The sequence below is a fragment of the Charadrius vociferus genome, unplaced genomic scaffold, assembly GCF_000708025.1.
Source record: "Charadrius vociferus isolate BGI_N301 unplaced genomic scaffold, ASM70802v2 scaffold39, whole genome shotgun sequence".
NCBI lineage: Eukaryota > Metazoa > Chordata > Aves > Charadriiformes > Charadriidae > Charadrius > Charadrius vociferus.
The window spans coordinates 2,543,808-2,567,776 of record NW_009650188.1 but is presented as its reverse complement, the minus strand read 5'-3'; the positions used below and the strand labels follow the sequence as shown (position 1 = coordinate 2,567,776).

Genomic DNA, 23,969 nt, shown 5'->3' with positions numbered 1-23,969 from the left:
CAGCGCAGCCCTTGCGTGCCCCACGAGCACACCTGCTTCCCGAGCCTGGCCACTGAGCGCAGTTTTGTACAGCGCAGTCTGCCACTGGGCTGGTCCTGCTGTGTGTGTGCGTGTGATACCTCAGTGTGGGAGGAGCAGGCGGGTGCCCCGAACTTGTAGCTGAGGGCGGAAGCTCTTTGGGGTTTGCTGTTGAGGCTTTCATAGAGTTGCAGCATCTGAGCCGGGTGTTCACTGCTGGAGTGATGCAGGCGTATAAAGGCAGAGCTGGGTCTTCCCCCAAGGCTCAGTCTGGGACAGCCCCGGCAGTTTTTGGCTGCCATATGGAAGACCGCACCAAGCATGTCCAGTCCATCCCGCTCCCGGCCATGCAGCAGAACTTGAACTACGTGTACCCCCAGATCTTTTGGGTGGATGGCTGTGCCAATGCAAGTACTTCCTGCCCCCCGCCACCCCCCACTGCTCCTTTCCCACCACCAGTGCCTGACCGGAGGAAAAAGCCAAGGGACACCAACAAGGAAAGGAGGAGCACCGGCTTCCTAGTGATCTCCTTGCTGATTCTGCTAGCCCTTGCTGGAGTGGGGCTGAGCATGTTCCAGATTTTCCACCTGGAGAAGCAACTGGCTGAACTCAGAGAGGTGAGGTCTGCCTGGCTGGTCAAAGGGGCTCTGGGGACACAGGGAAAAAAAGAAAAAAATTAAAATTGGGTCTGAGATGCTCAGGTGGTACAAGACTCCCCAAGGGGCAGGCCAGTGGCATTTAAATGTCTGCCATGCCAGTGTAAGTGGGGTTGCTTATTAGTGTGGGAGACTGCTCTGTTGGTGACTGATAGATCGGGATGTCTTCATGTATCTGAGTGCTGCAAGATCTCTCCCCCTGTATATTTCTTAGCACTTTGGGTGCTCATGGCGAGCTGCAGGATTAGCCACTGTCGAAGACAGTCCTTGGGTGCTTTAGATGATGCCCTTATGGTCTCACTCTGCTAAAACAGCTTGTGGCTCTTCTCTTTTTGACAGTCTGCCAGCACTGAACACATCCCTCCAGCTTTGGAGAAACTCATAGGTGAGTTGATGCAAGTAGAGGAGGAACTCCTCCGTGTTAGCATGTGTGAATGCTCCTGTCGAATTCTTCCCTCTCCTTATCAGGGGACAAAGGCAGGGTTGTGACTCGATGCTCTGAAGGTCCTGATTTCACTTGCTTGGCTGGAAAAAGAGCTTTCTCTCTGGGGTGTGGGGATGGGGTCTTGCACCCTGCCTGCTGGAGTGCTTAGAGGGGTCAGCCACAGGTTTCTGGGACAGTGTGCCTCTACCTGGGGGCCTCCCAGCCCCAGTGGGGTGACAGTACTGGGGCTACTCTGCTGTAAAAGTGAGTTTCTGGCTGTCCTAATATATAGCAACAATATGAGCAGAAAGAAGAGAACGGAGACAGGCGCTGCACGTGTTACTTCTTCCTTGCCTTACTCTTTTAAGATTTTGGGAGGATGCAGAGGGTTTCATTTTCTTTGGGGGTGGGGGATTCACTCCCACCCTTGAGAGCACAACTTTTTCCTAAATTATTTTGGTACAAAGTCCTACTGCAGCCAAAACTAGTTGAGAAGAGCCTGATTGTATGTGGGTTTTTTCTTTTAGAAATGTCATTTCAGTGAAATTGAAACTTTCCACAAGAACCTGCCAATTTTTCTCAATTTCATTTAGGAAAAAACCCCAAAGAGTTTCAATCTGAATGGAACAATTTAAAAATCATATTTCGAACTTCCAAACTTCCATTTTACTCTTACATTCCATGTTAATGTTATCAGCGAGGACATCCCTTTTTAAAGATGGCCAAGTCAGAAAGAAATAGTCAACTCTCTTGACAACTTTTGCTAGATCTGAAAACACTTTTTTTTTCTTCCCTTGAGGATTTTGGTTAGTAGGAAAGTTAATTTCATTTCAAGTTTGTTCTGATACTTAAATGACAGCAAATTTGGAAATAGCAAAATTATCTGGAAAGGGTAGTACTGCTTCCCATCAACTCCCATATCAATACATTTTGTAATCTATTCCTTATGGGAAGGCAAACTGTCACTTTAACTGGATGCTCAGTGGTCTGATCACAGGCTACTTTAGCAGTAGCTGAACATAAGTCTTAAATAGTAACCCTGAATTTCTTGAGGGGGGGATGGATAAACAAACAAAAAAATAAGGCCAGGGAAATAGCGTAAAATAGAAAGGGGAGAGGAGAGGAAAATTTAATTGGCTCCAGAAAAGAAAAGGCTGCTTCTAAAATCTGAGAACATGATACTTGGAAGTAGATGCTGAGAAGAAGGGAAGAATGGAGTGGGATGGCATCCAAATACCAAGCCACTTAACTGTCCCATCTCTCCAAGGGGGACTTAAGCCCTCCAGAGAAGGCAGAATTTTCCCAGCTGTGTTCTGCCTCTCTGAGGACAAGGTCTGCCTGGCCAGTGGGATGGTATGCAGGATGTCTCAAGTGTCTTCTCTGATTTAGTTGTAAGGAGGGTTGGTACTCAGCAGATAGAAGTTCACTGACATGGGTGCATCAGCCCTTGGCAGGGCTGAACTGGAGGGTGGCAACAGAACAGGCTTGTCTATGACAGGACATGAGCAGTCACCTTGGCATGGGCCAGAGATGCTGGGTAAAGGGGGAGTAGTGTCTCTCTCACACCCTGAGTGAGAGGCCTCTGCTTGAGCTCACCAACCAAGCCGGTTTAAGATGAAAGCTCTCCTTGCTCTTTCCTCTTGCTTTTGATCACATCTGGATCTCTTGCTGCAACTCTTCCTTTTTAATTCCTCCTATTGTCCTGCAGTGTTTGCCTCACCACACTAAGCCATAATGCTTATGTGTCCTGTGCTGCTTTGAATCTGCCCCATTTCAGCTATGTGGTTGACTGTCGTCTGCGCTCTCAGCTGGCTTCTCCATGCAGCATATGGCTAATGTCTTCCCTATTTTTGTGCAGGACAGAAGGAACAGTCAATGAAAAATGAAGCAAGGAAGGCAGCACACTTAACAGGTACGTGCTGAGGGCCCAGCAAGATGTGGGAACAGGGGATAGGGCAGACATGGCTGGGGTGAGAGGGTGGCATGGTTGTAGTTGTGAGGAGCCCATCACGTGCAGGCTATCCTATTTTCCTTTGGTAATAAGTGTGTTCTAACAGTGGAAAGTTACTCCACCCCCCTCATTTATGCTTTTCAGTGAGGGCTCTGTTTTTTTGGGGTTTTTTTTTTTTTTGGGTTTTTTTTTTTTTTGGGTTTTTTTTTTTTTTGGGTTTTTTTTTTTTTTTGGTTTGTATCCGGGATACACAGGGCAGAAAGCTGCCAGAAGCAGCCAGTGTTGAGCAAGGTGAAGGTGAGAGCTCCCACCAGTGTGAGGTCAGAACAGACTTTCCATGCTGAAGACAAGGGCTTGGAGAACAGTTAACTTGCGTGTTTATTCCTCAAGTCACAGCCCATGTCACAACAACTTCTTGTACTTACTGCACTTTCTCTTGTTTTGGCTTCCAGGGAACCCTGCCCAGCAGAACCTCCCTTTGGAGTGGGAACCCATCTCCGGCCATGCCTTCACCAACGGCATTCAGTACCGTGATCAGGGCCTTGTCATCAATGAGACTGGCCTGTACTTTGTGTACTCCAATGTGTTCTTCCGGGGCAGTGTCTGCAGCAACCAGATGTTGACCCACATTGTCTACAAGAAAAACCCGACCTCTCCAGGCAGCTATGTGCTGATGGAGGACAAAGGCATCAACTACTGTACAAGTCAGAAAACGTGGGCCCGGAAAAGCTACCTAGGGGCTTTATTCCAGCTCAGGAAGATGGACAGTTTGCATGTCAATGTCTCCAAAATCGCTCTGGTTAATTTTGAGGAATCCAAGACATTCTTTGGCTTATTTAAGCTTTAAATGGTGCTGCTTAGAGTGTAGCTAGCAGCTACCCCCATGCACACTATGTGTACGTGAGGGGTGTGGTGGCAGTGGCCAAGCAAGGGTCTTGTACCTTTAAGCCCACCAATAAACTATATTTTGGCCTTCAGCATGAGAGGGCTCAAGCAACTGATAAAGGCTTGGAAGCAACAGGGCTGTACTGTGTGAACCTGAAGAAAATTGCATATTTTCCCCCTCGGAAAAAAAAACCAACAAACTGAAAACATAGTGTGCTGAAGACCTTGTTGAAACTCACTACTTGCTACCTGAGAAGATGTTGGTGCCAGGGGCTTCAGATGGTGTCATGGTCCTAGTGAGCTTGGGCCAGAAGGCGTGTGGAGACAGCTGGTGGGCATCAAGGAGGCTCCTCAGGCCAGGGCTGTGGGTGCCTGAGCTGTGCTGCACCACACCATAGGCGGTGATGTGGAAACAAGTAGCATGGAGGCCTCAACTGCCCTCCCCAAATCGTGGCTGGCCACCCTGCCTGGGCACTTGGCACTGACTGCTGTACGACAGGCACCTGTGTGCTAGCTGGCTCTTTATGTGTGATATGTTTTGCGTTGTTATCAACTGTTCCCATCCCAGAAAGTGTCCCCCAACCCCTTTATTTAACTCATCCCAACTGCCTTGCAAGTAATGTGCCAGAAGAAGCAGTGCCCTGAAGGGGGTCCTGACCCTGGAAAGAAACCATGACTGTGATGTGGTTGTGGGGCTGGTGGGGAGGCCACGTGCCCTGCTGACAGGATCTGAACAAGATGACGATGGAAGACAGTGGGGCACTACATGAAAGCAGCATCCCCAGCCCCCTTCCCACCCTTTTGATGCATAAGGGTGCCCCATGGAGATATGGTCCTGCCACCCCCTGCATGGTGCAGGTGGGGCCGTGTTGGCCACCATCAATGGCATGGCTTTGGCTGGCCCCCTTGTCATGGGATATTCTCTCCAGAGCAAAACACAAATGGTAAATAAAGGTATATTTTTTTTTAGTAAAGTAACACTGTTGTCTCCTCATTTGGGGCAGTGGACTTCTACAATGGCCAAAGCCCTGAAGGCCTCTGTGATCATGGGTCAGCACCCTGCTCCTTCTTCATGGCATAAATCTGGGAGCCTGACCCCACTTTGCTGTCTGCATGGTGGGGCACAAGGTCTCGGCCATGGAGCTTTGGGTTTCCAGCATCAAAATATCGGGACTTGGGGATCAGGGAGGTGTGATGGGGGCAGCACAGACCAGACAGCCCAAGCCCTGTTTGACCATCACAAAGGGAACTGATCTCAAAACATGGGCCTGAGCTTGAGTGGAGCCAGACGCTGCTGAACAGAAGCATGGCTGTCCCCAAAGGCACCATGTTCCTCTGTATGCTCTCTGGCCCCAGCAGCACTTCACACATGGCAGTCCGATGGGCAAGGAAAGGAAGTGGTGCTTTGGTGTTAAAAAAAAAAAAAACACCATTTGCTCACTCTGGTGTCTGTCCCAGGGCTGTCTGCCATATTTCCACCAGGCAGTACACAAAGGATGCAGCTGTGGTGTATCATCATCTTTGCCTGTGGTCCAGCTTTCTTGCAGCTCTGATGTTGGTCACAGTGAACAGTGGCTCTTCAGCAGCCCACAACATTTATTTCCTTTTCCACGGTGCTGCTCTCAGCTCGGTGGTGTGTGGCCTGTGGTTTGCTGCTGCTTGCTTCAGGGAAACCTATTTCTTCAAAACTTAGAAGTGGACGGGCTACTGGTGCAGCCAGCATGAAGCGAACACTGCATCCCTCTGCTCATACAGCTGTTGCTGCACTCAGGTATTTCCACTGCATTTCTCAGGATGGAAAATGCCTCAAAAGGTCAAAGTTTTGGGGCCTTTTTGCTTGATAAATGCTTTCTCACCGCCCCCATCCCCTCCTAGTATCAGAGGGGCAAACCATGTAGTGCGGGGATGGAGGTGCTGGATCCAGACAGACCCTGCCAGGAAAGGTTGGAAGTTGCTGTCCTCTTCTGATGGCTGTTTGTGCTGTGTTGCTTTCCTAGGGATGCGACATGCAAGTGGGGAGTGGGCATGTGCATGTGCCCGCAAGCTTGCAGCTCTTTCTGTGGCAAAGCTAGCCGAGCACATTGCTTCCTTTATTTACTGGTGAGCATCTCGGAGAGAGAGAGAGAGAGACGGCATTCCGTGCCCAGAGGAAACTCAGGCTGAGGTTACGCTCTCTGCTAGTTCTGTATTGGTGAAGGGCTGGAAAGCTCCCAAAGGTTTCTATGTCAGCACACAGTAACTCATCTGGACTGTGAATGTGGTCAGCTCTGGGGACAGGATGCAGCAGTCGCTATTGCTGCACATCAGGAGGGGACAAGGATCTGATAGGGTTTTTCTTTAATCTAAAATGCTAAAGGCAGCGCAGACCTGCACGTTTCAGAGACAGTGGCACAGTGGGGTGGACAATCATGTGACAAATAGCGCTGGGATCTCCTGAGGTGGACATCCTTAAAGCTAGGTGCTGCTAGGCTGGCTCTGGAGTCAGGGAGCAGCTGTGACTTTGTTGAGTCAGCAGCACGGCTGCCAGTAAGACACGTGTTACTGCTTTGAGATCCCTTCCTCAAATATCACTCTAAACTGCCCAGAGTGAATCCTCTGCTTAGCTTGTGGGCTCTGCATAAAGATTCAGAGTAAGGTTGCGACAGTATTATATCATTTCAAACCACACAGATCTATTTGTAGACTGCTGGTGCCACAGCGGCTTTAATAAAGTCATCTGTTTAGCAATGAGCTGTCCATTTAGTGAAGTACTTATTGTTACCATTAAATACTTAATGAACATTTACTGTTGCCGTTATTAATAGCTCTTGGACTACATTTAAAATTATTTAATAAAAATATTCAAATCATTGACATTTATTTTGAAATTATCAAGTATTTTGTTCCCTCCTCAGCAAGGGAAGGGTTTCGGCATTAGAAAGGATATCCCAGGTCCATCAGCAGGGCTGGCTGTTGTGATGTTTGGGTTTTTTCTGTCTTGAGGAAAAGTGACTCTTACCTGCAGGTCATGTTTCTGGATTGCAGTGGTCTGAGCTGACCTCCTCTCTCCTGATGGAGCAGCCTGGGCCATGTGTGGAGGTACCCCAGGGTCTGGGGCTCCAGGGCTCCAGAGAGGCTCTCCTCTGTGGAGAACATGGCTGATAAAGAAGTGACAAGCCCAGATCACCTCCTGATAAGAGGTTTCGGGTCTGCTCCCACTGGCTGGGGGTCTTCTGGGGTTCATGTAATTTCTTCCTAGGCATAGGCATGCTTTCCTTTGTGATCCAGCCTGAGGTGAGGGACGTGGCCAGCACTGAGCCAGCGGGTGCCTTGCAGGCACATAGACAACTCCTGTGGTCAGCTGAACCCTTTCCAGGAGATGCCTGTGCCTTTGGGTGTGCAGCTGGCCAAATCAGGGCTCTGCATGACACAGAAACACTTGTGATGCTATGTGGCGAAGCACAGCGAGGTGCTTCACAGATATATGACCTCTTTTGTGGCTGATGTGTATCAGATGCTGCATCCTATTTACCTACCCCAGTGGAAGAAAGGGAAGGGCAGCATTCTAACGCCGTAAAATCCTTGGGAAAGTTCAGTATGTACTGTAACCAAGGTGGTAGAAGGGACTGCATTATAGAAAGGACTGTATGAGTAGGATCACTGCTGCTTCTATGGCAAAAGCAGAGTGGAAGCAAAGGGATGCCCAGTGAGCTCTGAGAGACAGAGTATAAGCAGAGAGTGAGGCAGGATGAGCAACGAGCAGGGCTGGTGTGCGGTGGGTGCTGCTGCTCACAGATCTGTGGAGATGGGAGGTGAGGTGCTGGTAAACAGCCCTGCTCAAGTGCCTGCTGCAGCTCTGCTTTCCCCAGCCAAGAAACCCCAGTCAGAGGTGGAGAAATGTCCCCTGGACAGCCATGACCAGCATCCCTCATGTCAATACTGCATATTACATCCACGTGTCCTGACTCTTTACCAGTCCGTGGTCACTTGTGATGGGGGAGAAGGTGACCGGTGCACAGCAAAGGCCTGAAGGGCACCTGTAATGCAAAAGCAGAAGGAGCAGTTGCTGATCTCCAACTGATCTCTGGCACGTGCTTGCGGCATCAGGATGTCAGAGGCAAGAAATGGAGCCACAACATGGGCTGGTTCTTGTCAGGCTTGCCCGGATACGCATCTTGGCTCAGAAACCTCACAGCGTAGTAGTTGTAGTTAGCTGGAACTGTAACTATTGAGATGTGTTATATATGACTGTTTCTGCAGCCCTCCCAGGGAGAAGAGAGAGCATGAGTAAGAAGGGAAGAATTGATTTGTCTGAAGCCACTCAAATCCTGTGAGTTCAGACAGCAACCTTCTGTTTGATCTGAGAAGTTTCATTGTTGCTTTGGTTGCATTTTGCGGAGTTGATTTTTTTTTTTTTTTTTTTTTTTTGCTTATTCGTTTACCTAAAGCCAGCCTTGGGCTTTCTAAGTTTCTGTTATAATGTCTTGTGGGTTTACTTCTTCCAGCTCATGGAGCTATAAAGACTCTGCCAAATTTTTACCAGGTTGGGAAGGAGCATTTTCTGGGCCTTAGAGTGGAGAAAAAGGGAAGGGAGGTAAACTTAAATATTGCTATTATTTTTCTGGTACTCTGACACATGGGCATACTACATCATGGTTACAAAGTATAATTTTAGGCATGACTAAGTGACTGAGGTTTAACGTAGAAGAGAGGATGAGGTGAGTAAAGAGAGAGGAGGAGTTCTGATGCAAGGTGAGGCAAATTGCATGTGAATATCTTGTTGATTTAATTTAAAAACAGAAGAGAAGAAGAAAAGCTTGACAACTTGTTGCTGATTCATCTCTCGAGGTAACACTGAGAGTCAAATGTTCCGTTCCCTGCACATGACCGAAGCCCTGACACAGGAGATGCAGGACTACAGGCTGTGGTGTAGGAGACTGCTGGCAGTGTCTTTTGCCAGACAGAAATGGGAAGAGATGCTGAGTTCCCTGGCCCCGACCTGTGGTGTGACCAGCAATGCTGCTTTAGGATCCCACTAGCAGGCACCTCTCTGGCTCATTACCCCTGCCAGGGCACTGCCAGTAATGCGAACAGGCACGTTTCTGTTGTGAAGACTCAAGGTTTTTCAAAAATAAGCTGCTCTTTCCTCAGGGTAGCAAAGAGACAAAAAGCTCTAGGTGCAATAGCAAACTCCAATGCGCTTTCCTCTGCTTCAGTTGTCTCACCACTCCTAAGCAGGCTCTGTATGACCCTGCCCTCTCTACAGAGAATCAACTTCTCTCCCACACTTATAAACCATCATAGAGATTTTAAATCTTTCTCCCTTTTTCCCCCTACTCCACAACCAGTTTCCTTCAACAGCAGTTCAAAAAGCGTCTTTGCCCAGTATCCTTTTGTTATTGGGTATTCCTCTGGTTCCCCTTTGTCAGGTCATTCCTGGGGAGTGAAAACCTGCTGGTCAGCTAATTCCCTGGGATGTTCGGCTTGGAAACCTGCACTGGCCAGGGGAGTAGCTGGCCTTTTGAGCCATCTGAATGACTATCAAAACTGAACTGTGTGCTCTCCTGAGCCCTGTGGTGGGGACATGCATTTCTCCTGGCGTTGCTCGTCAGGTTTATGTCAACACAGAGGCAAAAGAGTTCAGAAACGGGGATCGGAGAGGGAGATTTGTCTCTCCTAATTGAAACAGCCTACAAACAAGCTGTTCATGCTGGAGGTGTGACGAACATGAAATTCCCTAAGCAGGGTGCAACCTGTTTATGGCTGGTGCAATTCTCAGCTATCACGGGGTCAACCAAAACACTGGTACAAGCTGCCCGACCTCAGCACAGGCTCTGAAGGACATGCTGACAGAGTGGCTCACTACCATTCTCTTTATCTGTGCACCCGGCTAAGGTTTCTGCATGGAGAACAGGTATCCAAGATTTGGCTTTCATTAAAGTCCTGAAAGAGAAATCCAAACCACGGAAGACGAGAAATGCTTTAGCAACAAGAAAGGATGTAATTTGCTCTAATTCCCTGCTCGGTTTCAGGAGGGAAGGACTGGGAGACATTCAGCATATTCAGTATACAAATCCCATTGCTGCACTTGGTTTGAGTGCGGGTGGGTTGGCTGGCCAGTTTTTAAATAAGCAGCAGAAGTGTGCTGCTGCAGCATTGTGATGTTCCTTGCTGTTGTGCTCTGAAATTGGTACTGCACGTCCCAGCCATCGAGCGGTCCTGCCAGGCTGTGTGTGGCTGTGCACATGCACCGCTGCCGCTGAGAGCTAATTTAAGGGTTGGATGTGGCAGGGAGTTATTGTGGCTTAGGCAGCTACTGTCTGTTAGCAGAGCTGTGGCCATAGCAAGCACGAAATTTTTGTCAGAGCCTTTGAAGTTCTGGGGGCGGAGGGGCGTTTCTGCCTCTTGCTTGCAGCTGTGCTTGCTCGTTTGAGCTGCCAAGCACTTGACTGAGGAGCTTTGCGAGGGCTCCTCTGCCACCCTGGTGTGTGAGTTTGCAGCAAGGGTAGGGAATGACTGTTTTGAAGGTTTGCTCGAAAATCCCCACTTGCATCCTGTGGAGACCCTGCTTGCTGGGCTGGAGGGTGCGACTCAGGCAAGGCTGCTGAAGGAGAGAAGAGGATGGTAGTTTCTTGATCAAGCTCAAACCACACCTAGGCACCGTCTCCCTGCTCTTGAAGTGTTTATTTTGTCGTCATATGCATTTTATTCTGCACAGAGGGGCAAGACATGGTGTGATCCATCTGTCAGTCTATGCATCTACATAGTCACTGATTCTAGTGCCCTCCCAGTCACAGAATGTCTCGGACCTGGTGGGATTGTCTACACAGTGCTACAAGAGAAGTACCAGTGCTGTGCACTGGGCCTTGAGATATGGGACTTTCATTTTGATGCTGGCGTAACTTGCTGCTCTGAGTGGTCCTGGCTCCCACGGTGCACATAGGATAGAAAAAATATACAGAGATGGTTCCCCAACCTGGGATAAAAGCCTGGGGGAGCCTATCCTCAGTGCATGCCTCAATGTGTATCAGTGCAATGATGGCTAGTGGCATCAAGTCTGCTTAGGATGCCAAGGAAAACCGTGCCACAGAACAACTCCTCACTTCCTCTTGTGCTAGGTAGGAAACATCATTAGAAAGGCTTCTAGGTGCAGGCTGTAGCAGAAGGTCTCCTGTGGATCTTGTAATTTCTGTTGGTTTTGTAATTTCTACTTTGTTAACTTATCAGACAGGCTGAGGAGAGAAACAGAAAGCATGAGAGAACCAGAGAATGGTCTTGGGACCTTGCACTGAGGGGCAGAGGCAAGCCTGTCCTGGTAGGGAACAGGGCACCAACAGTACCCATCACTGCTGGCACCAGGCTCTTTGATGAGGGCTGATGGTGGCCGCAGGTGGCAGTGGGTACTGGGAGCTTCTGCCTCCATGCACTGATTCCTCTCTCTTGTGGCACCCTGGCCTGAAAGATGTAACCACTATTTCAGCCAGAATTGTTCCCCCCACCACCATCCTTTGTCTTCATGCAGACAAATTAAACTAGTAAACAAAAATCCACCCCTGTTGCTGGAGCGAGCTGGAAGATACACTAAGGGAATGAAGTAAGAGAACATGGCAGCAGACTTCAAGGCTGTCACGCTCAAGACTGGTGTGTGGAACTGTTGGGGCTGAATGTAGACCACACAGAAAGCCGTACAAACACTGAATTCTGTGGGGAAAAAAAAATAAAATCTTAAAATTGGCACTTGGTAGCAGTGCTTTCGTTTCTCTGTGTTTCAGCTCATTGCCTGTAAGCCATGCTTAGCACCTAACTTTATAGGACACTGTGAAGAAAAACTTGCTAATTTCTCTGCAGTGCTCATGTTGGGGTTATGATCAGCATCAAAAGTGCATAAGGAAATGATGACAGCAGTGACTCTCCCCCCTCCACCAGCCTGCAGCCAGGTCGAATAAGCACTCTGAGCCCTCTGGGGAGAGAGAATAAGGTTATATGAATGAGGGACACAGCTTAGACAAAAGAAACCAATGTTTACTGTGTTAAATCATTGACTCTCCAGGGACCTCACTCAACAAGTGTTGCTTCTTTTTATAGCCTTCTTGGGAAGTTTGATCTCCTACTTGTGACCAAATTACTCTCCTTCATTTTCTTGTGACTGTTTTCTAGTGATTTGTGCCCTTTGCAAGTCTGATACCACTGCTGAACGCTTTGCTTTTGTTCTTAGGGTGTGAAAACCTCTTGCAGAATCATTGAATTGTCTGTTAGCCGTATGCTTCACATAAGTGGTTTAGAAATTCAGTCCTCCTTTAACCGCTTTTACTCCTCTCATTCTTTACTTCTAATTTCCTCTGTGAAAAAAAGAAAAGAGAAAAAAATATGCTGGCCCTCATAGCCCTACTTTTAAAAAGTGCTATTTCCTGTGGTCTTGAAGAGCGCAATGAACACAGAAATGTGAACCTGAAGTACCTTTGGGCTCTCTTGCTGAGTGTAAAAGGGAGCAGGTAGGTGGTGAAGCCACGTGCTGATTTGCAGTAATCCCCCAGCCTCGCATGGAGCTGCCCAGTCAGCGGGGCAGCATGTCTGTCGGGAATCCCTCCTTCGCCACACCGCTACGCTGGGTTGTGATCTCCAAAGGCCCTGTCAGCACTGCAAATGTGTCTCCACTGAGATGCAGATGAAAACGGTGCATTTTTTCCCTCTCAGCATCTCTGTGTGCTGAATAGGACCAGCAGATCACCTCTCTGGGGGGCACAGGGCTGAGCCACGTTCAGAGTACTCAGACGCCCATCTGGAATATGCAATAGAAGTGACACATTTTAAATTTGCTAGATGAACACTCCACACACCTCTGAGTGCTTCAAATTTAAATAATACGTGGTGCTTGTGGTGGGTTGACTCTGGCCAGCTGCCTGATAGCCACCTGGCTGCGCTTTCATTCCCTCTCCTCAACAGAATGGTGGAGAACATAAGATGGAAGGGCTTGTGGTTGAGATAAAGAGAATGAGATGACTTACCAATTAATGTCACAGGCGAAACAGACTTGATTTGGGGAAATTAGTTTATTTCCCATTGAAAGAAATTTGGATAGTGAGAAACAAAGACAAAACAGCACTCCCCACCCCCACCCCCATTTTTTTTCCTGGGCTCAACTCGACGCCTTCATTCCCAACTCCTCTACCCGTCCGCCCTGAAGTGGTACAGGGAATGGGGGGCTGCTGTCAGTCCATAACAGCTCCTCTCCACCTCTCCTCCCTCCTCACACTTTCCCCCTGCCATGGCGTGGGTCCTTCCACAGGCTGCAGTCCTTCAGGATAACCCTGCTCCCGTGTGCTCTCCCTGGGGCTGCGGTGAATCTCTCCCCCCGTCCTTGCTGTCGCAGGGCTGTTTCTCACACTTTTTTCCCCTCACTCCTCACTTCCGGGCAGTGTCTTTCACCATTATTAAACACGTTTTCAGAGAGGCTTCGCCAGCTGTAGGCCCGTTTTGAGGCGGCTGGAACCGGGGCAGCCTCCAGCTCTCCTCACAGACACCCGCTGGCAGCACCTGTGCACCAGCGCCCGATGCCCTGCTACGGGTAATACTTTAAAGGCTCAGGAAGCTGTGGCACAGCCTTGGAAAGGTGTTAATAAGATGAAATCTGGCTTTAAGTGTGATGGAGCAACGCTCGGTGTCGGTTGTCGGAGGGCGGGCAGCACACAGAAGGATCTGGAAATGGCTGTGGAGGGGGAGAGACACGGTTGCGCAGGTACAGCAAAAGGCTTGTGAGAAGGTGGCTGTGTATGGGACATTAGAAATGACCGGCTGCAGTCTGTGTGGGAAGATAGAGAGTAATTATTAATTAATAAGTCCTATCTATGTCTACAGACAGATATTCCCCCCCCTTTAAATGGAGCAAACCCAAACATAATGCAAATTGCAGCCAGCTATGGAGCAGATAAAACCGTCAGTGATGTAGGCAGAATGCTTGAGGTATTTTGGGTTTACATTTAGAAGGAAATGGAATATAATTGTATCATAACCATGACACAATACTTTTATTTCCAATGGTAGCTCGTTCATTAATATCAAGCTGAAAACCAGAAGGCCTGGAGGACTTCTACGAAAAACTTCAATTAGTGTTGTGTATCTGACTGGGCCTACCTGGGCTGCTGGAGTTAGGCTGAACCAAGTCTTTGTGTGTGTGTTGAGGATGGGCCAGTAGTCTGATGTCTGTTGAAAAAGAAATTGCTGGTGTGAACGCAGAGCTAACAGCTGGAAAGGAAAGCCGGAATAGAAACTAAGAAATGCCTCTTTTTAATAAGAGACAACTCAGAGAAAGGAGGGAGAAGAGAACAGAAGTAAAAAAGGTTTCCCTGCAGTGCTCCTCAGGGCCGCTTGGTCCTCACAGGTGGGACCGTGCCTCCAGCCACCAACGCAGCGCTGCTGCCCCAGCAAGATCTCTGTCACCCCCAAGGCTTGTCCTTGTGCCACAGGCTGACACCCAGCTCTCCCTGGGACTCTTTTCCTGGCCCTCCCCACAAAGTCTAGGGATCCTTTCTCCAGGGAGGCTCAGTACCTCCCTGAGGATGGGACAGGTTCTCACCTAACCTCTTAAAAGCAGGTGGGAAATGGTGAATGCACAAAGTCCTTTACATGAAGCTTTATAAGGAATTTAAGGAACGAGTCTATAGAAGTCTAACAGCAGACAGCAGCCAGTAAGCAGCAGGTGAGGTCCATCCCTCCCAAGGACAGAGGGGCTTCAGACCTGCTGCCTCCCTGACAAGAGTGGGGCAGAGCCATCAAGCATGGGTGGTGTGGTTTTGGGCTGGACTGGCCAGTGAAATGAATGACAGGTGCTCTCTAACTTCTGTCCCAAGTGAGAGAAGAATGAGAGAGAGACTTACGAGTTGAAAAGAAACTAAACTACTTTGATGAAATATTAATAATAAAATAATAAGAAGAAAGGATAATAATATTAATAAGAAAATAATGAAATATATACAATATATACAAAACCGTATCGAGCTCCCAGGATGACGATCACATCACCAGCAGGCACTGGGAAAGTCCCAGACTGGACTGAGCAACGGACAGGAGCTGAACTCAGGAACTGGACTCAGGAATGTACAGATTGGAGTCAAAGGCAGATGAACAGACAGAGTCCTCCTCAGACACAGGCCATTGAAGAAAGAGGGCTGCCTCTTTGATCCTTAATTTTTTATACTGAGCATGATACACATGGGATGGAATACCCTGTTGGTCAGTTTTGGGTCACCTGTCCTGTCCGCTCCTCCCCACAGGTGTGACTCCTTTAAACTTTTCTGCTTCCCACCCTCCAATGTGGCACATAACAAAGTTGACCGATCTCGGTTGTTACAGCAGTAAGTATAAGCACACCATTCCCTGGTATTCGCTATAAACATCACACCTTATCTGCTAGAAGCAGATATTGTCTCAAAAACATGTCATTAATTTCAGAGAGTTAAAATAGGCTTAACTGAAAAGCAAAATTTCTGAAAAGAAAATTGGTTCTGTTTCACCTCAAACCAGGACGATGGGGCAGTGAGCAAATAATTCTGGGGTGTCTCACTCTCCTGCCCCAGACTGGTGCTTGACACAGTGGAGGGCCATGATGCCTGCCCACTGTGCACCCCACATGCCAGAGGCACTTGCTCAGTGTGACACCCAAAATTGCTGCAGCAGCTATCTGAGGTGCAGAGTGGGAAGATGGTCGCAGCCAAGTGGAATACTGCCTCATGGAGCCCTGCTAGAAAGTAAATGTACTTTAAAATGTACTTTAAAATGTCCCAGCTATTGCAGAGGGTCTTGTTGCCCCTTCTTCTGGCTTGATGTCCTGGGAATGCCCTGTCCACACATTATGGGACCAACCTCGTTCACGTCAGGGACATGCAGGAGTTCGTGGGTATAAAAGCATGAGAGTCCAGTTCACTTGTGCTTTACTTACTGCTGGGCTGCCTTCATCCCAGCCAGTTCCCTCTTTGAAATTAGAAAACATTGGAGTTGGGAGTAGTAACACCTTTTTCACCCAGAGCAACATATGTTTGATCCCCAGGCAGTATTTTCCCACGTAGCCTTTGCTGGCGACTGAAATTTGTAGCTGTGGTTTGCACTCTGCATTATATTGTTCTTTTCTCTTTATTTCTGGTTGCATTTTTTGATGCCTTTCCAGGTGACACATGATTCTTATTGTTATCTGGTTTGATGATTTATATCTTTCTTGTCAGCATTTAGCACACTTTGATGTATGGTAGCATCGTATGTGTACATCTTCAAGCGTTACTGAGGTCCTCTCAGCAACCTGTGATGACTCACTTTTTCGTGTTATGCTTTTTCTTTTTGTTTTTCCTTCACTGTTGTTAGTGTTTGCATGAACTCAAGTCTAGGATGTACTCTATTTTAAACTTCCCTTCAAGGGAGATATTCAATATTAAGACATTGGAATAAGTAGCTGGCAATGCTAAGGATGAGAGGAGTGTGAGCTTGACTGGAGATGGCAGTGCCTCTCTCTGGTAAGCAACAAATAGTTTAAATTGTGAACATTGGCAATTGGCAGCCAATTGTGCATGTAGGCACCTGGGTGAATGTCTGAAATTGAACTATTTTCTGTCTACCATTGTGCCTAAAGCTGATACATCTCTCAAGGCAGCTTCTCTCCACGCAGCTTGTATGGCATATGGCTCTGTGCCCAGGCAGAGGAGGGGACATGACCAGTGGCGAAGGGGGAGAAAATGATGGTGTGAGGAGCCGTTGTTTCCTCTGAAAGGCTGGGGCAATGGCTGGTGACGCTGAAGGGTGTAGGATAGGTTGCAAGCAGCAGCAGGGAACAGCTCCTTGTGTCTGGGAGCATCTCCTGCTAGTGCACTCCAGCCCCCCCTTGCACTGGGACAGGAAGCATGTACAAAAAGTTATAAATGCCCCAAAAGAAGCACTGCTCATGAAGAAAATATGAGGCAAAGTGGCTAATATAGTATAGGCTGTTTATTCTGCCCAGAGGTGGCTATGTTCCAATGTGGGAGTGAGGGAAGAGCCAGTCTGTAAAAATACTTCACATAGGTTACAGCATCTTTCTCTTTTGCTGCAGAACTTTGCCTTGGTGGCATGAGGCAGGACTGAGAAGCTGAGAAAGATAAATACTGCAGTGGCTGTGTTCACACGATTTCAGGACCTGGCCGTGAAGTGACTTGGGTGAGCAGGAGATATGTTTGGGAGGTTAGGACACTTGGGTGCCGTGGCAAGTGCTGAGGAGTGGGAAATGCCCCACTCTTGCCTGGAGGCAGGAGCTGGGTAAGGGTGGGTTATGGGGGCTGACAACACAGAAGGCAGGAACTGTGTTGGGGCCCCTCAAACTCCTCTTGGATAAGCAGAGAGCTCATCCTTTCACTTCATAAAGAAATTAGTTTCGCAGATACAATCTCCTTCATCTCAGAGCCTGGTACCTTGGGGATGCTGCTCTGAATTGACTCTTGGTGTGCAGTTAGTGAGTGAGGGCACAGTTACACAGACATTTTCAGCTGAAGGGCTGCAGAGAAGAGGGCAGCTGTGGCCACACTAACTCTTCATTAGAGGAGGAAGTTGAAACAAGGGGCTGGGACCAGGGGGTTAGGGGAAAGATCAGGGTTTGGATAGACGTTGGCAGGGTTCTCCATGCTGAATGAAGCCACATGTCTTCCAGCCACATGAGAAAGTTCTTTGGTGGCACAAGGAAAGATGAACAACAGCTCCCAGCTGTAAGCAGGGCAGCTCCAGGCTCCAGCTCCCTGGCACATGTACCACTAACACTCAGCTAAGCCAGTGTCCCTGTGTTCCTTGGCTCTGCCATGCAGTGCTCCCAGGAGGACTCTGGGTCTGTGATGTTAGCACCCTCACCTGCCAGGGCAGTGTGGCATTGTGAAAGAGTGGTGAGACAGCCTGGAGACAGCAAGGCCCACAGGTGATTCATAAATATTTGCATTCTGCAAATGACTCTTCTATTGGGATGGGTGAATCACATCTGGTGGTGGTGAGGGCTTGGGGGAAGATAAGGCACTTCTTTCCACAAAGGGCAGTGGAGTCCTCCCTGGCCCGGGTGCTCTGGCACCATGGCCTGTGCTGAGCAGAGGACCTTTTGGAAACTCCTTCCTCCCCAACTGTTGAGCAAGGTGCCCCTCTCAATCCCACAGCAGTGTCCATTCCCTGTGACCAGGTGAATGCTTGGGGTGGCACTGGGGATGTGCAGTGGTGCCACCTGGCAACCACATGCTAGGCTCCCCCCATGCTGCTGCAGGCTGGCGTGCTGCCCGCTCTGGAGAGGTCCTGAGTCTCCTGCAGGGCCACGGTGACCACCCACACTGCCTTCCCTGCCAGGTGAGAGGTGATGCTCAAACATTTCCATGCTGCTTGGTGGTGGTGGGGGTAGGAAGTGCTGATGACCTATGCTGTGAGGAGACCTTCTTCCCTGAGATTTCTGGTTTGGGCCTTGGGTGGGTTGTGGGTCCCTGGGGCCTAAGCAGGGATAGCACTTGTGTCTGTCTGGTTGGCAGGCTTGCACAGGTTTATCTTAATCCCAGAAATGAGGCTTGCCCTGTGGCTGGGACAGAGGTGATGACTTGTGGCTATAGGATGAGGCCTTTGCATGAGTGCGTGTTCCCTGCAAAACATGCAGCCTCCCTTGGAGAGCCCTGAGCTCAGGAGAACACCCCCTAGGGAAGAGATCCACGCAGGCCAGGGACTCAGGGACTGTGAACTACAGGGTGGGCTGACACATGCCAGCACCCTGCCCTACTTGTTAGCCCTGCCTGGTGCAGGAGGCTGGACAGGGGCTCTCCAGAGAGCTCTTCCCACCTCTTATCCTATGGCTCAACGCTGGGTCCCAGCTCAGCCCCAAGCTAGAGCTGCCCTTCTTCTGTGCGGCATCTCTTCACTGAGGGTGATACTTTCACAAAGGGAAACTCTCCTCCAGCAGCCAGGGAGGAGGAGAGGATGTGCAGGAGGGGCTGAACCACTCCTCCCCATTCCGAACACCTTTGGGGTGATGAGCTTGTTCCACCCGTAGGTGCTCGTGGTGGGCCATCCGCTGTGACACCTCTCTGCTGCCTGGAAGGGAACGTAACAGTAGTGATAGTGATAAACAGCTTGGGGCTTATTAGAACAGCAGATACAAACAGAAAATGTTTCCTTTTTATTTCATGTAAACACAGCTACAGGAAATCAAGCTACCTTGGGCAGGAAGCAGAGGTTACTGAGGAAAGGGACAGGACAGCCAGCAGGGTTTTGCATGCTTCTGGCGGCAGTCTTGATCCACTGCTGCTCCAAAGGATTGTCATTGTCTTAATTTTCTAATGGGGTCACAGGAGCCTCAAAGGGATTTGGTGAGGGGAAGCAGGGATGTCAGGCCTGTAGCTTGAGAGATAATCTGCTTTGCTGTGCATCCTGTGTGTCCCAGCCATGGCTGGATGAGCACTCTCAGGAAACGCTCTGCAGGGAAGGATCTGAAGTCAGGACAGCTTATGATGGATGGAGGCCTTGAAGACTGGGGCCCGGAGGTTTAAAGGGCGCAATTTAAATGAACACCCTGCTTTAGACATGCAAATTTGCAGACTTGTTAATATGTGACTTCTGGATTTCTGGATGAAGATACCAAATGTGACCATATCAAAGTGGGTTTTGGCAAAACCATACCTGGATTGCTTTGAGAATGTTAAGTAGGTAGCTGAGTTCAGAGTGATCTTAAAAGTAAAATCCTCAGGAGACTCAAAAGTAGATTAAGATCCAAATAAGCATCTGACTGAGTCCAAAGAAGTTAGAGATGGCTATTGCCCGTACTGCGTTATTGAAACTATTCGCCAGCTTGACGATAATGTTACTTCCAGCTGTAGCCCTGCAGAGCTTTAGACAAACAAGGTAGTATTAAACCTCTTTGGGACTGGAGCTTTCCCAGTTCTTTTGAAGATTTGCCACATAGGTCTCTTGGGACCAGTGTGGGCTGACTGTGATATGAAGTGTATCAAACTGAAAGTTTTAGGTTGGCTCACCAGCAAAGTGCTCAGTACTGATGTGGAAGCAAACAGCCTGAATGCAGAGAAGAGGCATCCTACGATACCTCTTCACTGGATATAGTTTGCAGCCTTCCATTGCTCTTCCTCTGCCATCGATAACCTATTTAACTAAGATGTCCTTACCAAAAGATGGGTCACTGCTGTCTTCATTGCTAAGCATGCAAAAAAACGTCCTGAACAAAGTCAAGCATTTGTAAGAAAACTGTTGTAGGCTTGGAAAAGACTACATTATTTGGGTAAGCAGGGCTTACTATGAGAAATGGAAAGAAGTGGGAGGAGAAATCAACTGCCTCAGTAATAAGTTGTTCATTGATTTCTGACCTGGCCTAGGGACTCATGTCTAAGAGTCTGAATGACTTGTGTGGGAAAACATGTGCTAACTTTGAATCCTTGGAAGAGAGGGAAATTCCAGAGACTGGAAACATACCAGTAACACGTGACAGTAGGTGTAACAACGACCAAAGAGCTAACATTACACCTGAGAGAATACTGGGAAACTCAGCAGGATCCAATCTCAGCCCAGTCAACAGAGAAGAGCTGCAGCCATCTCTGTAGTTTGAATGGCTCACAGGTGCCATCTGGAACTGCTTTATTTTCTGGAGGCTTGGCTCTTAATTTCACATTGGGTCTGCAGTCCTTAAGGGCTTTGGACTATTTCTAAAGGGACAGGAAAAAGATATCTAAAGGTATTTTAAATTCCTTAGAGGGCCTCCAGATCATTGATGTGACTTATCAAATTCTCCTTGCGAAAATAAGGGAATGGGCAAGTAACAGTAAAACAGAGAATGGGGGGCCCTGGGAGGTGACCTACACCTGGGTGCACGACTGCCACTGAATCATTTGTGACTGCAAACCCCAGTTCAATGGTTGCAACCCTCTGGTATGATACAAAACCACTTTCTTGGACGGAGTGAGCACGGATTGCATCTAGGATTGTCCTGGGCAAAAAAATCCTTGTGGCTCACCCATGGCAGGTAGCAGAAAAGTCTTTGAACTGGAACAGACAGACAGAGGAGCAGAGACCAAAAGCAGCAGTGGGTGACTTTCATTCTTCCTACTTCTTAGCCACCTTCTGCATCATCTACCTTGTAGTGAGACTGCAACTTAAATCACAGTTTTTAGGGAATTACTGAGCAGAAATTCAGTTCTGGCTCATAGCTACCATTCTTGGGGAAAAACACAGAAAGCTTTTTCCCTTACTGGAGAAAGGTCTGAGATCCACTGGTGGAAAACAGCCTAATCTGCATGAAAGATAAAACACCTGGTTTGCACAGTGAGGGGTGATTAACCTGAGGAATTCTGATTTGAGGCATCCTCACACCTGTGTGGAGAGCAAGGTTCAGCCAAAGGTTAATTGCCCTGGTTAGGGAAATTACTTAAAGCAGTGTAAGGATGAGCTGGGGCCAGTTTGGTTGTGCTGTGCTGGCTGGGAGGTAAGGTTGTGTGATCTTCTTCTACCTTTGTGTTTTAATCTCTGCAGCTTAGTGTTTCTGTCTAGGCCTAGGGTATTACCACTGGCTTGGGTTTTGTTGTCTGTGTTTGAAAGTGGTCTGGCTTTGTGCTAATTAATCTGTGGTAGCTGGGAAAATGCTTCAAGAGGAGGAGCTTGAATTTTTAATAATCCACCAAGTATGTGTTACGGGGTAGAGCTAGGGAGTGGATAGAGGCTGGGGGGCCTTCAGTCTGACCCAGGAGCTGGTGCAGTGCTGTGTGGTTATCGCATCCTCAGTGTAGCTTCTCAGAACCATATCTCTGGTGGTTCTTTAGGGCAGCTGGTGATGCAGAAGCTGAACAAACTCTGAAGGCAGCAAAATCCTATTGAATAAGGGTTGTTCTGGTTCCCTCCTATGTCACCAATACTTGGACCACAGAAGGATTTGTAAACATTGGCTCTTAAAATCTCGAGTCTTGTCTATGCTACCTAGCTGCAAAAGTGACGAAAGCTGTGTCTTTGTGACCTTGGCTAACGTGCAGCTCCGTATTGCCCTATTTGTGGGCCTTTTTGTGTTTCCCCTCAGGAGTGGGTGCCTTTAAAGCCTTTGGGACTGCAGTCATGAAAGTATTCTTCTGCAGTTATAAACCAAAAGGTGAACCTTAAATCCTGCATATGTTTTTCGCACAGGAAAATGCAGTCAAAGGAGAGAGACTGAGACTCGGCTAACCAGCAGTCACACAGGGATCAAAAAGTGTTTACAAGAAAGGAAACCAGCTGTGAAATCAGCCTTGATGATTTTACCTGACCAGATCTGTGCTCCCTTCCTGCACCCCTGAGTACGGGCTCTCCCTCAGGTTGCTGCCTGATATGTAAGGGCTGAAGTGACTAAACAGGCACGTGCGAGGCTGCCCCCCAACACAGGCACCTCAATGGGAGCATTCCCAGCTCTTCTGCCATAAAACCACAGGTGTATGCTGGGATATGCCGCACTGGAGTGGAGCAACTGCAGGCACTGGATGGAACTGGCTGTGGATGCTGCTGTGTGAGGTAAGGGGGAGAGAGGGACTCTGCAGCCTTACGGTGTGGAGGGATTGCTGCCCTAAGGCTGGTTGGGTGCTTTGCCTGGTGTGGGTTTGAGTCTCGGAGCAGTGTTGGGAGATATCTCTAGGTAGTTCGACTCAAACTCTCTCAGGCAGTGTTTGATCAGAAGCAATGTAGTACAAATGCTTTCCTTCTGAAAGCTGATCTGGTGAGATAAGGTACTATCAGTAGGTATTTCCATTAGACATAAAAGAAAATAACCTCTTTTCCACCACCACACTGGTTCCATGCCCTGGTGGAGGGAGAGCAGCTCTACCCACTCAGCCCTTCTACCTCCTCTGAAGCCCAGTGCTGACCCAGGGTCTAGCAGCAAAGGGGCTGTTTGCTCCAGCTAAGAACTTCTCTGAACTCTGGTAGCCTGCAGAGAAAACGGAGCGGCAGCAGGCTTCAGAAGAAATGGGTGCTCCAGAGTTAGCTGGCAGCAGTCCCTGTATAAAGGGGTCTTTTAACTCACTCCACACTTTGGCTTCTTGCCCCGTTGTGCCTCAGCTGAGTGTGCTTCTATCCTTCTCTCTGCAGCGGGGCTGGAAAATGGCAAAGCAACCGTGTGTGTTGATTAGCTGCATTGGGGGATTGAAATGTAAAACTGTCTCCATCACTTATTTTCATTTTGTTTGTAACTATCGTGTACTTCCCCCTGGTTTGTTTGAATGTGAAAGGCTGAGCATCTTCTTGCGAGGGATGTCAAAGCTGTGCCAAAAGTGAGGCCCTCCTGCTGTAGCACCTATATAAACTGCACTTGTCCAAGGTTGTTGAGTGAGGTGGAAGGTGGGATGGGAGGCGGCCTTCTGTAAGTCCCTGGGAAGGTTCTTGAAGGCTTTGACTGAGGAAGGTTCATACCTCCTTTCTTGCAGGGCTCCCCCCATCCTGTAATGCCTCAGGTTCTCATCTGTGCTGAAGTGGTTTGCACTGCTTCTGAGATGTGGCAATCGGAGAGACTTGTCTCAGAGTTTTTGGTTTTCATGTATGAAATAAGCTGCTTTTACTTAACTAGGAGAAATACCATGTCTCTTTTCAAAGCCCTTTTGTCCTGCTCTAAACTCCCTGCTTAGGCAAAAGCATTGCAGCTGCCCAGGCTGACTCATTTGGCCCTTTTGCCAGGGGATGCATGTTTGTCACCAGGTTTGGGACAACATGATATTTCCTATTTCCCAGCTATCAGGAGACTGTTCTTTTAATTATTTGTTTGAAAACATGTTGGTGGCTTACTTTCTTATGCTGGCTGGTAAAGGGAGTTGGTTTTTCAAATCCTTTGCAAAATCATTGCCAAAGATACACGATCTTTGTGCCAGCTGGAACTGTATTGTTAGGACAAGAATATTCCTGTAATGTCTTTTCCTCCAAACTTTTACACCATGTTTCTGATCTTAGGGTGTTTATTTGTAGAATGGTAATTCTGTGAGCGTTCCTCCTGGTGAAAATGCTGTTGCTCAGCCTGGGTGCATAGGCAGTGGGTATGCAGAGGAGTGGTGAGGGTGGCCGCTGCAATGGAGCA

General features: G+C 48.4%; 1 protein-coding gene across 1 annotated transcript; it reads left to right on the top strand.

Moving 5' to 3' along the window:
* Positions 1–242: 242 nt before the first annotated feature.
* Positions 243–3,896, top strand: FASLG (Fas ligand (TNF superfamily, member 6)). The gene is made up of 4 exons (XM_009892817.1): positions 243–635; positions 1,014–1,059; positions 2,957–3,010; positions 3,502–3,896. The coding sequence occupies exons 1-4, from the start codon at positions 243–245 to the stop codon at positions 3,894–3,896; spliced, it is 888 nt and encodes a 295-aa protein (XP_009891119.1).
* The last annotated feature ends 20,073 nt before the right edge of the window (positions 3,897–23,969 follow it).

Bases quoted from the DNA above. Each gene is read 5' to 3' on its own strand.
- FASLG (XM_009892817.1), top strand. From the start codon at position 243: ATGCAGGCGTATAAAGGCAGAGCTGGGTCTTCCCCCAAGGCTCAGTCT. The intron at 1,060-2,956 runs GTGAGTTGATGC...ATTTTTGTGCAG, and splicing joins AGCTTTGGAGAAACTCATAG to GACAGAAGGAACAGTCAATG. The intron at 3,011-3,501 runs GTACGTGCTGAG...TTTGGCTTCCAG, and splicing joins GAAGGCAGCACACTTAACAG to GGAACCCTGCCCAGCAGAAC.